The following is an 18,643-nucleotide window of genomic DNA, read 5'->3' as shown; positions in this document are numbered from 1 at the left end:
ACCAACTTAATGGTATGTATGAACTTATATGGCACATGACATGGCAACCCTATGTCATCCATGTCATATGCGACATCGTCATTTCGTGATTAATTAGTCATGTTTTAACTTAAATATTATCCTAACCGCGTTGTGGTGGAGAATTCATTGGAAAAAAAAATTGAGGGTTTATAAACTCCTGTACAATATTGCTATAAGCAAGAAGAAAGAGGATAGACGGAAAAAAAAAAAGAGAAAGGAGAAAGAATATAAAAGAAGAGGTTCTTTGATCTTTGGTTTCTAATGTTTTTAAGCGTGAGACTTGATCCTTTTAATTACACATCGATCAAGTCTTGTTTAAATTTGAATTAGACTAATCAAATGAAATTTTACAATCTAGGAAATGATCTCTTCTGTCAGCTTTTACTTGTCGTTATTTGTGGTTCTATATCAGAAATCTAGAAGTCTTCCAAATTATCAAATTGTTCTTCGAAATTTATAGAAAGCTTTTCGAATCCAATTAGAAGAAAATTTCAAAATTGTTATTTCAATAACAAAAAAAATATGTACTTACAACTTGCAAAACGTATCCCCACACCATCATTACAAAAACGAAGAAGCCTAAATCTATTACATATAGTATAATTACTTCTTGTAGGTGAACATGTCGTCACTTTGACTCTTATTTAGAATTATAAACACCTATAGGTAGTAATTTAAAGGCCATTATTACTTCTTGTAGTTGTACTAATGTATAATTTAATTTAGTTTTTATTTTTATGTGTAACTTTCCAAGTTTCAAAGTTATCCAAAGAGTCTTATATACTTGGTTTGAAGAAGAAATTAAGCCCTTGAATGGTCCAGTTAGCGTTGTTGATGTCCCCAAAGGGGCTTTAATTACTTTGAGAAACCCTAGCTCCCCTCTTCTCCTCCTCCTTTCTCCTCTTTCCCCATTCTCAAAGACAAAAGGCTTCCCCTATTTGTTTTCGTTTTATTATGATTTTACTCCGACCACCACCATCCTTTTTGCGGTTTCTTTCGGTTTGGAATAAGTCATAAAGACTCTTTGGGTTCTCTGTGTCTCCGTTTATGTAGCTTTTCATCTATCATTTTGTGAGAGCTTTTCACCTCTCCTTAGTGAGAGCTTTTCATCTATCATTTGTGAGAGTTTTATTTGTATTGTTAGAGCATTCACAATGGGGGGTGTATAATGGGGTGTATGTTAAATATACACCATTTGTTATCGGAATCACCCGTAATGGGGAGGTGTAAATAAGTGTAAATTTACATCACCACTATGAGATGCAAATTTAGATGTACATGTATATCTTTTTTTACATCTCTTGCAAGTGGGACCCAGCTAAAAAAAGGTGAGATAAAGTGGAGAAAAGTCAGCAAAAAAGTTGCTGGACCAAAATTCATATGTGAGCCCATTTTTTGGTTGTCATCTCCCCCTCCCCAAAACGGCTACATTGCTAGACCAATAGCATTAATTTTCAAAAATAGCCAGCTTTAATTTTTTTTTGGATGAAATCATATCTTCTTTGAATTTAAATATTTTTGGGTCTATTTGTTTGAAAAAAAAATAAAATTAACCTAATACACAAAAAATCAATTTTATAAAGTTAACACAAAATAAAAATTTAACACAAAAACGAATTAAGACAAAAAAAAAAAAAATCATTATACATCTTTCCCATTTGAGCAAAAACTACATTTACAACCTCCGGAGGTGTAAAAAGAATGTAAAAGTGGCTTTACACCCCCCATTGTGGATGCTTTTATAGCTTGGGTTTTTCAAGCTTTATATCTTTTTTATTATTCTGAGTTTGCAATCTTAGTTGGGATGCCTATGCCAGAGTTTCTTCTATCATGCGTAATCGTTAGCAGAGGCGCACCAGATTGTCTTGATTTTGATGTTAGATCGCTCCATTATTGTAATGTCCTATTGTGGCCAATATTTTTTCTGTGGCTAAATTATAAATGCAATCACAAAAATTCTCCAAAAAATTTCTCCAAGCAAATTCTCAAAAAATTCTCCAAAATTTCTCAAGATCCAATCGAACAAACTTAGGCATTTGAGGGCTAACTTAGGCATTGAAGGGCCTTTGGCCAACACCCCCCAAGTGTGGTCCGTTGACCTAAATTTATTTTACAAGAACCAAGAGAGAAGAAAGAGAAGGAAGATTTAAGATCGAAGAATCAACCCTCAAATATTCCCCGTGCGTAAATTTGCTCAAACAAGTATCATATAGGAATATGTAAAAATATTTTACTATAACTAAAGTTTGTTCTTCAATCCTTGTTCACTCACCTATAGGAAATGTCTCGTAAAAGGGCCAAAAAATTATGGAAATTAATGATATAGAATTTGTAAAGTTTTTTGATTTTTTTTTGCCAAATTTTTTCTCACACATACATTGCTAATGTGCCATGGGGGTTCGAACGTGAAACCACCAACTTGCAAGTCAAGGGTCTTTTCCACTGTGCTAGAACCCGTTGCCAAATTTTCTTGTTCGACTAATGGAATTTAAACACCAAATCTAATGTTTATCTTTTTTAGAGGCGGCGACTGTTAGATGTCTGAATAGTGGTAGTGATGATAGTATCATCATGTATGATGTTGGTACGTAGTGGGCTAGTGGTAAAGCGGTGGCAAGTGGTAGTGTTCAATGATGGTGTGGTTGTGGTTGTGGCGGTCACGGCGATGGTTGGGGTGATGGTGATGATGCCCATGACAAGGCAGTGGTAGCAGAGGAGGTGGTGGTGGTGACGATGGCGGTGGAATTTCTACATGAAATTTAAAATTTTCATTGTATAGGGATCTAAACAACGGAATTTGTGTATGTGAATATGAAAATTCTAATTTTTGTTCAAATCCCAAATTTATTCTGATCTGAAAAGCATATGTCATGTAAAACTCAAGTTCACCATAATAGTTCTAATTCAATAATATCTTAATGTTTTTTTATTTACGTAATTAAATGTATATAGACTTACGAATATAGGGAGGTTGGCAGAAAGTTGCATTTTTCCTCTATTCTTTGGACCTTGCTCCTTTGCTAGGTTTCTGTCAACGACGTATGCAATTACAATTTGAAAACTCTATCCCAAGACCAACATTACAATTTGCATAATGATTGCCATTTTCCTTGTAGGCAGATAATAAATTCTGTTTCAATATGTTCAGTAGACCTAAAGCAAAATCAAATGAACGAGAATTAGAGCTCTAAGACGAAGAACAAAGCTTGTAGCTTGTGAAACAGAATTTAAGCTTTGTTCGAAGCTCTTGTTGAATGAAAAATCAGAACAATTCGAGTAAAAGTAAGACAACACAGATCAAACGAAACATGAGATTGCAAAACCAAATTGAATCTGAAAAAATGAAATCAATAAAACAAATCGAAAACCAACAAAACACAACACATATCAAAATTCTAAAATCTAACTAAAATAACTAAATATAATCAGAAAATCATTTATTAATGAAAAAAAGATTAAATACTTTGAGTTAAAATCTAAAAAAAAAACAAAAACAAAAACAAAAATTCTCACTTACTTAGAATCAAACGATATACAGTGGAAATGAACCATAATTCAGTCGAAACACAAACAGTCCAAGTAGAATTGCAATTTCAAAACAAAAAATCGAAGATAAAAACTTGAAATCAAAGCTTGGAGATGAGGAACCGAGCTCGGAGCTCGTGAAAAGGTAACTAAGCTCTTGAATTAAATTAGGGCAGGTTTGAGTTTTTTTCCTCTAAAAACCATAGTGGATATTATTTTCGAAATAAAATATTAAATTCAAATTGGATACTTGCTCGTTTTGGTTTTTGTTTCTTTCTCCAAAAAACATGTTTTACTATTTGTTTATAATATAGTTATTTACATTAACATCTCTTGAGGTTTTTGGTTTTTCTACTAAACCCCTTAGGTTTCAAAAATTACACGAACACCCTTGAGGTTTTAAATTGTGTTCACAAAACCCATTTAAGTTGATTTTTAGTGCAAAGAGTGATGATTTAATATATATAAAATTTTGAAACGACAAAGTTAGGCTTTTAAATTAGATTGTCCATTCATTCATTGAGATTAATTTTATCATTTGAATAAGTTTTTATTATAAAATCATAAATTTTTGGACGAACAAATTCTGAAAACCTCAGGCGGTGTTTCTGTAAATAACTAATGCTAGAAATCAAACCTTGTTTATCGATCGTAGTATTAATCAATCATGAAAATCCTGGGGCTAGGGGTCACTTTCTCGTTTTCCCACAAGGGAGCCAAAACTAGTGGGTTATGGCAGCTGGGTACTAGGGTGTCTTGCAGTTGTCTTCCTAGTGGAACAGAGGTCTCGCGTGGCCTTGTCCGATCAACGTTCAAGCATCATTGCCTCTCTCTGTGATGCTTTAACGGGTGGGCTCTTTTGGTGTCAAAACTAGGGCTGATCGTTTTCTTATTATTTGGATCTGTTTGGAGTATAGAGGTTGATGACTTTGACCAATCGTTTAGAACCCGACTGTTTCTCTCTTATTGTGAAGGAGTGGGGGTGTTGATCAGCAATTTTGCAGCCTTTAATTGTCTTGCTGGATTATAGCCTTGTGGCTAGGGCTTTGTCTAGCCAAGAGGCTAATTGGGATATGTTTGTGAAATTTTTTTCAGAACTAAGGCGGGGCAAGGATGATGTCTTTGTCCAAGAAATTGTGTCGCATAGTTTTTGGAGTGTAAGGGATGGTGCTGGCATAGGGGCTTTTGATGGCACCCAAGTTTTTGAGGTAGGTCCTTCTGTCCAAGGGGTTGGTGATGTTGTCACAATAACTGATAAGGTGGAGGAGACTGGCCTCGAGGGGTCTCCACTGACTCACAGTTAGTGTGTGGTTGGAGCGTTCGTGGGTTTGGCATCCGAAGAAGCGTTCTGTCACCTGAAGTTTGCTTCTTGAAGATAAGAAGCCAACGTTGGGCCTCGAGGTAGTTCTTTTTTCCTTTTGTGTGGCTGTTCGTGCCAGTGTTCCTTTGTTTTTCATTCAGAGCAGACTGAACAAATCTTGCAATGTACAAAGGACTATGTTTACATAGGCAGAATCTGAGAGGCGTTGGTGTGCTTTTTCAATAAGGCTTTAATGAGGCCACACTCATGCATGAAGAACATGTTCTTTTGTAATGTTGTTAAAATATTAATGGAATTGATCTTCTTCTCAAAAAAACTAATGGTAGAAATTACCTACAAATTTGTAGACGGAAGTAAAGCAAATTGAGACTTCAATTGTGTTTAAAGGGCAAATGAATAATTAAGACTTGCTTCTAGTGGGCTTATCCACTTTGTAGACAATATAAGCTTTCGTTTCAGGCCCGTTTCCAAAAGAAAAAGAAACAAAAAAAAGAAAAAACACACCCACGTGAGTTGCGCGTGTAAGACCATCTCTCATTGGCACCAATACTAAAACCCTAGCAAACTCTAGTGCTCTTCTACTTCTTCAACTCTTTCGAGTTCGGCCGCCGAGGAGAGCGAACGTTTGGGCTCCAAAAGCGAAGAATCTGAAATTTGTCAAAAATGGTGGCCGTGAAGAAGACCAAGAAGACCCATGAAACATCAACACCAGGCTCGCTCTGGTCATGAAGAGCGGAAAATACACCTTGGGTTACAAAACCGTCATTGACTCTCTTCGTAACTCCAAAGGCAAGCTTTCATATCTCTTTCAATTTCCAATCTGTCTATTATTTCCCTTTTACTGTGATTTGGTTTATTTTTATTGGGTTAATTTCAAGTTTTGTAATTGGGATTTGTTTTTGTTGTGGAACAAAATGCAGGGAAGCTGATTATAATTTCCAACAATTGCCCACCTCTGCGAAAGTCCGAAATCGAATACTATGCTATGCTTGCCAAGGTTGGGGTTCACCACTACAATGGAAGTAAGTGCTCTGCAGCCATAACATTTGGGTTTGCTTCAGTTTTGTTATGTATTTAGAACATAAAACTTTGAACTGCTTTTGTTATTATCAGTTTGTAGGATGTTGTATAGGGTCTTTGTTGTATAGTTTGCCTTTTTCTTTAACTAACATTGATAAGAACAAAAAACAATTTTTGCAATATTTGATGGGTTGTGTTCAGCTCACCGAAATGGTAGTTTCTCTACTAGTAAATGTCAAAGAAACATCAATTGATGTTAGGAAGTGTTTGGTAAATAAAAGGAATGTAAATAGCTGTTGGATTAATGGTGGAAAATAAGGGTGCACCCTTGGACAAGCTTGAAATGCATATCAACCTTTTATTTATATCCAATGCCTGCATGTTTAGTGCAGCGGCCTTTGATAAATTTTCCAATTAGTTCTTTCAACCACTGAGTAACGCACTCTAAGAGATTCTTTAGTTGAAGAATTAACTTGTCTGAGTGATTGTTGACTTTGAGGATCGACATGGAATATGAAAAAGGAGTAGAACATGGAATATGATTCTTGTTCTTGAATCTCACTTGGCTGCTTGTTGCCTCTTGATTACAAATCCAGATGGTTCTGGTTTCAAAATCTCATAGAAACTGTGATGGCTGGTGTTTAGAAAGTGTAAATTAATGTGATATTTATTGGCTGTTAGGTGTGGGAACTTGTCTCAGTGTGTTGGTTAAACCATCATTTGGTCTTAGTCTTGATTGTTCGCTAACATACTTTGTAATGTTAAGCCTCCTTGCCAGGTGATCTTCTTGGCTGGTGGATTTTCATGGGAAATGATGCTTATATATCAGTCTTGTCCCTTGTAATCCAGCAGTTCTTCCTTTCACCTTGTCTATTTGGAGTTAGTAGACATAGTGTCACTAAACATTTTCACGTTTCTTGTTCTTAGTTCAATGTGTTGATGTGACTTAGAAACATATACTATTGTCCCCTAAGATATTGGTTTCATGTAGTCGTAATTTGTTGTGTTGCCTGGATGAGCTGCTCGCTGGTTGCACTCCTCTCATAATGTTCAATGTTTGTACGTGCATGAAACTCCTTTTTGTCCTCCAATGCAAATGGAAGAGGAAGCCATTTTCTGAGCTTTTATTTAGGATTTTGTCTTTCTGCTCCCTTGCATAACATAGTAAAGATATATGTATGCTGCAGAATGCTTTTCTTTTGATAATATCGGTCAACAAAGGAAATAATTTTGTTTACTAGACTTTTTCCGTTTCATTTGGCTGACCATTTCTTCTGTTTTCAGACAATGTTGATCTGGGTACAGCTTGTGGAAAGTATTTCCGGGTATCGTGCCTTAGCATCGTTGATCCAGGTATTCTGTAGTTCTATTATGATTTAAGAGATCTGTTTAGGTTTTAATTGATATGAAAATTTGATTTGGCTGACATGTCATTTGTTACTGTTCAGGTGACTCGGATATTATCAAGACGCTACCTGGTGGTCAGTGAGCGGCTGTAGCCTCTACATTTCAAGGCTTTGCTTTCTATTTTCAATGATGTTTTTGTTACTAAGTTTGCGGATACTTAGCTTGTACTATGTGTGAGGTTATCTTAGTAGTGACCTAATGCATGGTGTTTTGATAACCATTTTAAAGTTACTGTTTGTTACTTCAGAGAGCTCAAATTCTGGGCTTTTTCTTTTTTGTGCTTCTACGGTACTCACGTATGTTATTCAACAAACCGGGTGCCCAACCCTGACCGCAAAAGGGGTATACATATATAGCTCAATAATTCTTTTAAGTGAATTGTCATAATAGGAGGCACACCTTAAATACCACACGATAGGTTATAATTTAAACTAGGAACAAAGCACAATGCTCGTGCACCCATTGGTCTCTGACTTGGTCCAGTTTAAGCTCCTAGGCTTTGTTTTATAGTTCTTTTAATCCTATGCTGTATTTGAATCTTGATTTGGAGTCTTGTGCACCTTTTTCTAACAACCTTTGCCAGTTAGATCTCTTCTCCTCCCCGGTTGACCAAATGAAAAGTAAGTAGAGAGTAACATAGAGGAAGGTGGTGGGGCGTAGAATAATAAGACCGTGGGTTTCAAGCTAAAGCTAGAGCTGAGGGAGGAGGGTGCTGAGGAGGAGGTAGGGGCTGCCTTGAGCGAGGGAAGGAGAAGGGAAAGGTAAGGCCATCTCCAACTCATGAGGCTAAACCCAAAATATCCCAAATTATAGCCCAAAGTCTTCCAACCTAAGAAAATGAAGGGGCCAAAATTAGGGAAAACCCAAATTTGAACTCAAATAGCAGTCCAAGTATTGCCTAGACCCCAAACTATTTGTGGAGCGCGCCTGCATCTGAAGCAGCCCTCATGTGCAAAGAATCTTATGTGGGCCCCAGCTCTAGTTGTGCTGCTGCTTTTTGGCAGCTTGTCACGCCACATGTCATGCTGTTGTGAAGTTTAATTTGTTTTTTTTTTTTTGGTATTCTAAATGTAACTTAAATTAACGATCTAGATTAAATATAAGCTATTTTAAAGGTAAAAAAAAAAAGATCAAACGGCTGAAATTTAAATCAAACAGTTAAAATAATATTTTAAATTAATATAGATCAAATTCAACTCCAAAACTCACTCCAAACTCTATAAATACCTATCCATTATAATCTACAAAAAACATTTTATTTATTTCTCAATTTCTTTTTCCTTTGTCAATCTCATCAATCTCCTTTCATTTTTGTTGAAGATGTCCACAAAATCTCAAGAGGTGTGAATTGGAGGCTTGAAGAAAATGGGGCATTGTGCAAAGGTTTCTGTTAGTGAAGATGGGGCTATTGGCACCAATCAAGCAAGTGACACATTTTGGAAGTGTGTATATCAAAAGTTTCTGGAAAATGACCCAAGCATTAATGGACCCAACATATCAAGCCATTGCTTCTCTGTTCAAGACTATCAACCAACAATGTTCTCTTTGGAAGGCATGCTTGACTAAGGCCAATATTAACCCACAAAGTGGCTCAAATCTACATGATGTGGTAAGTAACCCTTTTTATTAAAGCTTTAAATTTATATTTGTAATTTTATTCAACTCCAAACTTAAATTTATTTTTTCATGCGTAGGACGTGTATGCGAAAACGATCTTTCTTAATGATAATAAGCCTCCAAATAGGCCTTTCAAGTTATACCATGCTTGGGAAATCTTAAAAGATTGCCTCAAAGTGGAACGATATAAATGAGCCTCCCACACAACATTCTTCTGGAGCTAGTGCAAGTATGGTGAATTTGGATAACGACACAGAAGATATCACCATGCCTAGTCCAAGGCCTGAGGGGCGAGATAAACAAAAGGCTGCAAAAAAAAAAAAAGGAAAGATGGTTGACCCTTCTCAACAAACAAGGGATAAGTACTTAGAATCATTGGTTGAGCGATGTATTGCTTTCAAGGAGGGTAGGAGACGAAAGCTCAACATATTTGACAAGTTTGTCCAAGATTAAGCTGATGCTTATGCGTATAAGAAGCAACAAGATAAGGAAGCCCAAGAACAAAAAATAATGTCCATGGATGTGTCCAAATTTACTCCAAGAAAGAAGAAGTATTGGGCGGGATAAGCAAGATGAAATTATGCAAGAGCATGCACATGGTCAACAATCTATCGTTAATCTTGAAGAAAACTCAGCGGACTATTATCCAAGCCCCCACCATGGTGGTTATTAGTTTATTACTGTTGGGTTTCATGTATAGTGAATTTGAAGTATTGTGTGTTTTCTTTTAGAATTATGATGTGTGTTTTCTTTTGGAATAAAATTATATTTATGAAATTTCAATTTTTTTAGGTCAAATTGTTCAAATTTTTTAATTATGAAGTTGTTTAAAAAGATTGAATGAAGAAAAGTTATCCATAAACGAAAATTAGACTGAAACCATTCTTAAACAATTTAATAAAGTTGCGGACTTAAAATTTGAGTTTGGAGGGTTGAGAGAAAAAACGATTTGAGTCAGGGAAAATCCCAAATAGTTACTTTTTGGAGGGAGAAAATTTGGGTTTAGCCCCTGATGGGTTGGAGAAGGCCTAAGGGATGATGGTGAATTATTTATTTAATTGTTTAGAAATTTTAATATTTTTGCCTTTTTAATTATAATGAACTGACGAAATTGCCCTTGAGTTAACAAATTTTTTAATAGATTTGGATGGAGGACATTAGCACTAAATGTAGAGTCTAGGTGGGAAATTGTAAAATTTTTATTAGGTGGTACATGCACACACCCCCTAATAGTTCAGGTGGTGTTTGTGCAAATTTTCCTTAATTTATTTGAGGAAAATATTGTGGGGTCCACTATAAATTTTATTTCAATGATTTGAACGGTCTATTTTTTAAATGTTTATTCATAGATTATCGTTGCAAAAAATTACACACTTGAAAACCATAAATTTATTTAGTTATGACCATCAAAATAGAGGGCATTGTGCTTCAAGAGAACACTAAAATGACTACAATTAATTGAGTGGTCAAATAGTTTTGGATTCAAGTGATTTTTTGCGATGATCTTTGAAGGGATACCTAAAAGATAGACGTTTCATATCATTAAAATACAATAAGGAATGTGCTTTATATGAGACAAATGTGACAATATTCATATTGGAAAAAATCAGCCAAATGAGATGACACAGCCATCTAAATATATATGATCAAATAAATAGATGAACACAATATTTCCTATAAATATACATAAAGACTCCCACAACTGAGAAATAAAGACAACTGGGCATTCAACCATGCTTATTGGTACTCCGTTCCTTTAGTTGTGAGAGGAGACTAATATATACAAAAGTTCATCTGTGGGATCCAACAAGTAAGTTTATTTGTGGGACACCTTTATACTGTCATCCTTTAGAGGATAAAAAAAACAGAAAGGACCAAAGCTGATAAAACCCTTTTTATTTTTATTTTTATACCACAGATGTTCAAAAAGTTGAGACTTAACAAGTTGCCGATATATTTACATCTCATCTTGTCTACTTATGACTTCGGGAGATTTTTGAAATTTTTTCTGGACAAAATTGCCCTTATTTATTTTTAGATTTCCAAGAATCCTTTACATTTGATTCTTTGATTTGAAATGTCTTTTTTTAAAAAACTTTGGTCAAAAGTGAAAGTTTTTTTATGACTAAAACCTAAATTTACTAGTTGGTGTTTATAAGTAAAGAGGTCTGATATAATACAAGATTTTTTGTGAGGCGGGTTCAAATCTTGTGGAGAAAATATACCAAAAAGAGACTATTCAAATTGAGTAAAACAGAGACCAAAGATGGAAACCACGCTTAAAGTGAGCATAGCGCTAAGAAGAAAAGAAAGACCTTCCTTTTGGCAAAATTTAGATTTTTTTTTTCTCTTTTTTTTTTCCTTTTCAAATTATAGAATAAACAGTTTTTTAGAATGTTATTTCCCTAATATAATTATTATTTTTATTTAGTTTAAGACTAGCACCTTGAGACATGCTCACGCATGTGCCAATTGGTTTTATTTTTTATTTTTTATTTTATTTTTAGAATTAAGAAAAGATAATATGGGTATGTTCCATAAAAGTAGGATCTATTATCTGATTTTATTTTTAATTTTAATTTTTTTATATGAAAAAAATGTGAATTTATCATATTATCCTCATTTAATTAATAATTTTAATTCTTAATGTTTGAATTAACCAATGGCATTTTCTGGTATTTTGAATGTTTCACAATTTTCTGCCTTTTGCTTTATATATATAGATTATAATATTTTTCGTTATTTTATTATTTCCTATAATTGTTAGAGTTTTGAGTTTATCATTAAAACAACCTTATGAAGTTGTAATCTTAAGCTTATTCATATTATTATCAAATTTATTGAGAATTTTTCATATTTTCTCTTCGACTTTAAAATGCTGGTGGAGTTCATTTTATGTTCTTGAATCTATATGCTTGTTTATTTTTTTGAAACAGCGGGTCATGGGCCCAAATTGGAGCTCAAGTCCAAATCTACAAATGTTGGATTTCATATTGTTGGAAAATACTTCCCTTTCATCTTTACCAGGTAAGTAAGAGCTCAAATATTCCTATCAATATCAATGTGACATGTGTATATAAGGTTTTTTTTTTTCTTTTCATTTTTGTGTTTTTGATGAATTATTTTTATATATGAATCAAATAGTGATTCGCAAGAAAGAAAAGTATATCCTTACTAATAAGGAGGCAAGTAGTATCCTTCATTGTTTATGAACTTATGCCCATCAAGCTGTTCCACGGTCACTGCTGTCATATGTTTTCCATCACTAGATTAAACTGAAAATAACACTAAGTACTTCAATCACCTCAACGGTGCACAAGATTCAATTTTGTGGGGTCGCGTTCAAGCCACAACATGAATATACACACATGCATTATACATTACTTGAAAACAACATGTGGTGCAATCTACCAAACCATGAGTGAAAGCTAAGACTTTATTACAGAACAATCTGATGTGTTATATTGCCATATAAAAAATGTTCAAATAAATTTAAATGTGCAATATTAACAATCTACCGTGCTATACATTGAATGTTAAAATAAACTTTAATATGCGGTTTAGATTAACAGTACAATTTTAACATTATCTTGACAACCTAGTTTTACCTTATTTGACCTATTATCAATTACAAAACATTTATATGCTTAACAATTATATATGTTGACAATAACACATAATTATTTTGGTTTCTTATTCTTATGAAAAAAAAAAAATAGTTTTTTTGTTTTCAAAATTTCCAGGCAAAGTCCCCGGCACAGCACAGCAATGTTTATCAGATGTTAGCTGGCCCCGCTTATCTTCCTCTCTAGCCAAGACACTCAACTCTGTAAATTCCAAACAATCATATAAACACAAACCAGAGAGCATTCTCACACTGTAGCCCTATTGTATAATACTATGCAGATCCCCAGTGAGCCTCACCCATGCCAAAACCAAACTCCTCTAGAATTGGGTCTCAAGGCCTTAACTCTTGACTCCCAAAAAAACACATCTCACAAAAGTTGTTCCATGATGCTCTCTGATTTTCTCTCCCCAACTTCTTCTTCTGTATTGTTTGGTGACTACATTGGAATGGAGAGCTCTGTTAATGTGCTCAAGGATAGTGATGTACCAAATGTGACCAATTGTGCTGATGGGCAGGGATGTAATTTTAGTCAGAAATTAAGGGGCAAGAGAGAGCAAAAATGGGCTATGAAGAATAAAGAGTTCCCTCCTCCTAGCTCGCACTGAGAATTTGCCTGCTCATATGCCTTGGGTGTTGAAGAGGCATTACACTAGTGATGGGAGGCTGATTCTCACTAAGGAGAAGGTTAGGCATCATGAGTACTTTAGGGCTCATAGGTCCAATGGAAGGCTTACTTTGCAGCTTGTGCCACTTGATGATGAGATTTTGATTCCACCATTTGTTTGTGATAAGGGTAACAAAGATGGGAATGGGAATGGGAATGGAATTGAGAATGCATGTTTACGTATCAGTAATGAGTATGGAAGGAAAGGGAATGATTTCCATTCCTGACTTCTCTTGCGTTTACTTGCAATCAGGAATGAAAAAATAAGTGGGCCCCACCTCAAAATCCGTAATCACATTCCCTCAAAATTAGGAATCAGATCAACTAGGGGGGAGTAGTCGATACGATTCCCATTCCTGTTTTCTCTTAATAACTTCCAAAAATACCCTTATCACTTTACCATAATTCTAAAATTAATTTGGATTCTGATTCATGCAAATTAGTAAACAATAACAATGGGAATCAATCCCATTCCATTGCTAATTCCATATGTTTAGTAAACAGCTTAATGGGAATGATTCTTCCCATACCGATTCAGTAGTTCTCCGATTCATAAATTCTTTGATTCCTTAGTTTCTCCATTACTGATACGTAAACATGAGTGTGATGATCATGACCAAAATTTTTATGATCATGATGACGACGACAACGACGATCGTGTGGTTGAGGATCAAGCAATTAGTGGGATTGGGGGATCACCAGGGAAATGCTTCAATTTCAATGGTTTGTTAAGAGGGTCAACTTGCATCTTTGGAGTGCCAGTGTGATGGGGATCGAGATTAGGATACAGGTCACCAACCACATACACGAGCACCGAAATCTAGAGCTAGTGCAAACTCACATATATCATAGCAAATCCATGCCACAAATAAACTATTTCATTAATCATCAATATTCCACCTTTTACAACTATTACAATAGCCTTATTTATAGGCTTTACAAGACTTGGGCACCAAGACTGCTTGGTCCAAAAGTAAACTAATTAATTATAAAATCACACATAAATAATAAAAGATATCCTAAAACTACCTAAATAACAAAATAACAATATATCGTGAAATAACTAATTAAATGATAAATATCTATCTTGATCCACCCTATGCTCCTGCATCAGACTGCCCTAGTTGGAAAGAATTCGTCCTCGAATTCAAGCCTTTGATTGAGGAAAATCCGAGTAGAATCTTCAATTGCTTCATATTAATTCTGGATCTTTTAGCATCCAATTGAAACCTTCCTTTCCAAATAAAAAGATATTTGGAATATTTCGTTATTCTTAGCTTCTTCTTACTCCCTCTAACAATGCAAATGTTTCTCTCTAGAATCTTCAACCGATTGACAAAATCAACCAAAGTTTTGGCAACCTTCCAAGTGAAAACATTAATGCCCAGAAAATCAATAATATCTTTGAAAGTTTTCTCAATTCTCATCTCTTCACTGTTCTGATCAATAAATTGCTTATCAAAATTGCTTTGAACACCCAAACAATTTTCATTGCAATTTTCACAGTTGCAAGGATCAAATATTGGAGGCAAATCCAAATTTAATAACTTTGATGAATAACAAGATGCACCAAAATTACCAAATCTATTTATACCTTCAAAGACACAATGAGAATAACCGTGCCCCTCTTCACTTGACTTACACAGCGAAGCGCAATAATGAAAAGGGCTATCCTCCTCGTACTCCCCGTCGAGACTCCCACGGCTTAGAGTGTCGATGCGAGCTACTCGGTTCAGATAAAGGTTCACGCATCTCTCCCCGTCAGAACTCTTACCTATCTGGGTTCGAGCTTCGATGCGAGCAACGCGTTCCATAAGTTGCCGTAGCATCCTCCTAATTTCCTCTATGTCGTTGTAGTTGTCAACACGACCCTCCATCCAAAAACCTCCCCAATAAAGCAGATCTTGAGTCATAGCTCTGATACCAATTGATGAGGATCGAGATCAGGATACATGTCACCAACCACATACACGAGCACCGAAATTCTAGGGCTAGTGCAAACTCACATATATCATAGCAAATCCATGCCACAAATAAACTATTTCATTAATCATCAATATTCCACCTTTTACAACTATTACGATAGCCTTATTTATAGGCTTTACAAGACTTGGGCACCAAGACTACTTGGTCCAAAAGTAAACTAATTAATTATAAAATCACACATAAATAATAAAAGATATCCTAAAACTACCTAAATAAGAAAATAACAATATATCATGAAATAACTAATTAAATGATAAATATCTATCTTGATCCATTCTATGCTCCTGCATCACAGTGCCAGCCATCAGGCATGTTCACAACTAAACTGATACATAAATGAAAATCAGTTCATGTCAATTTTGATTGTAGGTCATGTGAGTTATATGTCCATATGCTTGTTTCTATGTAATTAGATTGTTAGTTGTGTCCCTTCAAATTCCATGTGGGTTATTCATGAGGATGAAGATCTACTCTAGGTTCATTCACTGTGGGGGAATTTGAATTCAACTTTTTTTGTTTGTTAGTAATTCTTGTCTGGAGATTATGATGAGGATATTTCATTTCATGTTTCATTGTTGTTGGCTATAATTCATCTTTTTTTTTCCCCTCTGGAAAATCATCTCTATTTACTTCAACAATACATGTACGGGTAGCGTTTGTTGAAACAAAATTGCTTTTGTTATTTTTATAACAAAAAATTGTTTTTTTTTTTGGAAATGTCATTTAGGGAAAAAAAAATAAAACTTATCTATAATGTGTTGGTATAATAGATGTATCTCACGTGTACTATATACACAGTTGTCACATTATTTATGCAGTGCAAGTATGTATGTTTTTATGAAAATAAATAATTATCATTTCAAAGTTTGACAATAATGGTGATCAATACTATTTTTTATTTATTCATTCTAATGTTCAATTTTCATATAGTAATCAAAATCAAAATCAAAATCTTTTCAATTTCTCAATTTCCCATTTTAACCACCATTTGGATGAAGGAAAATAACTTGGAATTTGGTTAAGTCGGGAATTTAAATGGAGAAATTGATAATTCCCTTGTTTGACAACTTAAACATGGAAATTAATAAATGACGCATGGAAAAAATCGTGGAAATTAAGGCATGAGATTTTTAAGTTTAATTTCCGCCAACAGAGGCATCATTTCACAATTTCCATAAAATGGAAATTCATATTTTCTTGTGTGCCAACTTAAGATAAGGAAATAGTGACACATTTACAAAACTTAGCTTACACCAAATACAAGCATAATTTTCAACTTTCATTTCTACAAGGGTGAACTGGTGAAATGCCCCTAACTTGTAGTCGTACTTTCAATTCACTCCCTATTTTTTTATTTTTTATATCTAGAAAATTAAAGGCCACGTGAGCAATTAATGCCCTAACTTATAGAAAATTATGTTTTGTTTTATAAAAATTTTAAATTATTTTAAAATAAAATAATTTTTTGGTCTACATATAGGCCACATGAGCAAAAAAAATGGGATCCACATTTGTCAAGTCAAAATTTAACATATTTATTAATGGTTTGACTAATGGAGGGTGTATTGTGAAAGGTTCTGTGGAATTTATGTACCGGTCAAATACTCAAATGGGTCAATAAACGTTGGGTATGAGTTTGTAATGACACTTTTATAGTTTGATGGGTTTACTGTAGTATATTCAAAAAATAATAACAAACTAAAAATGTTAAAAACTCATTTAATGATGTGGCATAGACAACTCAAGAGCCACATCAGATGGTACACAAATATGGTATACATAGATGGTCTCCCTAGCATTATCCTTTGCAATATAGGTATACCACATTATTTTAGTGATAAGGAAACGACTTTTTAACTTTGCCTAAAACCAGTGGTTAGTTTATAAAACACGTGGCATAATCAGAATGGAGTGGCGCTGCACTTGACTTATAGGTGATTAGCAAAAATGAACTCTTGGTCTTGGGCCTAATTTCAACCTTTTAAAGAGGGGGAATGGGTTGCGAGAGAGAAGGAGAGACAGAGCGAAAGAGAGAGGGATTGGGATTGACGCTTCTTCCTTTGCGATTTTCATCCAAAACCTAATTCTGTGATTGCATTTGGTACAATTTAGAAACGATAAATGATTTTTATCATATGCAATTTCTTGGAAGCTTTGTTTTTTCGGAAATGTAATTTGATTGTTTGTGCACAGAGCAAAGCATAGCAAATTGATGGAAGATTTTCACAGCAACTCGAAAATGACAAAATTGCTCAAAGGAAACTTGGAGAATGTGGACCTCAACTCGCCAATGTTTAGGTACTTGTGCGCTCAATCTCAGAGTCAGTCGCCGATGGATGCCTTGAAGCAGCGTCGTCGCCACCTCTCGCCCTCTCGCCTTTGGAGAATCTGATGGAGAGTCACAGCCTTCGATAGTTTATAGAACGTTAGTGAGAGAGGTGCAGAGGGAGGAGGTTCTGGTCATGGATGGTATTTCAGTCGCCGGAGGAGGAAGGAGCTCAAGGTCTACTTCTAATATGTCGTCATCTTCTTATTCTTCGGGGAAGATTCGACAAGACCGACCTTTGCAGGTCCTGGGAGGATTCTGAAGTCTGCGTTACACCTCCAAAGGCCAGGGAGAGACCGAGCGAAAGAGAGAGAGAGGGATTTGGATTTGGATTTTTTATTTTTAAGTTTATTTATTTATTTATTATTTTAATTTAATTTTTTTTCTTCACTTTTTTCAGTTTTTTTCTTTAATTTTTAAATTTTAAAAGTATTTTAATTTAGATGGACGGTTTTAGCCCTCAAATTAACGGCCAAATTGACGGAAGGACTCAATTGGAACTATTTATCGAGCTAACGGATGTAATTGCCGAAAAAAAAATTCACTGACCTAATTGCAAATGGGGACCAAGTTCAGGGACGTCTACAGTAAATAATCCGTCAAATTTATGTATACATGTGTGGCCGTCATATTAGATCACCCATTATTTTCATCCAACACGTTAAGGCATGCAAGAACGCTCAGCTTACTCAGAATCTCTTCTCCATTTGTTTTTGCTGGTGTGGTTTGGAGTAGAGTCAGATAAAAAATATTACAACGTTGTACCTTTTAAAAGTTCAAACCTATGATTTGTTGGTATGGCCTCGTCCCTTCATATACTCTGACCTGAAATTAAAACCATAGCTGAATGCTACCACACAATGTATAAAATCCAATCCATTCTTCAATTAAAGAGATTAATTTTTGACCAAAATTTGAATGTAGGAGATGTACGACACAACTTATGGAAGAATACAATATTGTTTCAGTTTTCTGAATTATTCTTCTTAGCACAAAACGCCTTCCCTTCCTCCCGTTTTATTATTTATGCACAATAAATTTTGTCATTATTTTCGACAGTTTTCTGCTCCTCATTCTTCCTTTCCTACCAATGCCATGTTTACATCCAAAATAAATTTTGTCACTATT

The 18,643-nt window shown here is 34.8% G+C and overlaps 1 protein-coding gene and 1 pseudogene across 1 annotated transcript; both read left to right on the top strand.

Annotated features, from left to right (window-relative positions):
- Positions 1–5,443: 5,443 nt before the first annotated feature.
- Positions 5,444–7,540, top strand: LOC103323342 (large ribosomal subunit protein eL30). Its single transcript, XM_008225329.3, has 4 exons — positions 5,444–5,656; positions 5,788–5,889; positions 7,172–7,240; positions 7,336–7,540. Exons 1-4 carry the CDS (start codon positions 5,593–5,595, stop codon positions 7,374–7,376), a joined length of 276 nt encoding a protein of 91 aa, XP_008223551.2. The 5' UTR covers positions 5,444–5,592; the 3' UTR covers positions 7,377–7,540.
- Positions 7,541–10,644: 3,104 nt separating this feature from the next.
- LOC148920098 (uncharacterized) lies at positions 10,645–13,970 on the top strand (annotated as a pseudogene).
- The last annotated feature ends 4,673 nt before the right edge of the window (positions 13,971–18,643 follow it).

The sequence above is a fragment of the Prunus mume genome, linkage group LG2 (assembly GCF_029339155.1).
Source record: "Prunus mume cultivar Tortuosa linkage group LG2, ASM2933915v1, whole genome shotgun sequence".
Lineage (NCBI taxonomy): Eukaryota > Viridiplantae > Streptophyta > Magnoliopsida > Rosales > Rosaceae > Prunus > Prunus mume.
This window is presented reverse-complemented; position numbering and strand designations above follow the sequence as displayed.

Coding starts and splice junctions, on each gene's coding strand:
- LOC103323342 (XM_008225329.3), top strand. CDS start 5,593: ATGAAGAGCGGAAAATACACCTTGGGTTACAAAACCGTCATTGACTCT. Junction 5,657..5,787: donor CTCTCTTCGTAACTCCAAAG/GCAAGCTTTCAT, acceptor AACAAAATGCAG/GGAAGCTGATTATAATTTCC. Junction 7,241..7,335: donor CCTTAGCATCGTTGATCCAG/GTATTCTGTAGT, acceptor GTTACTGTTCAG/GTGACTCGGATATTATCAAG.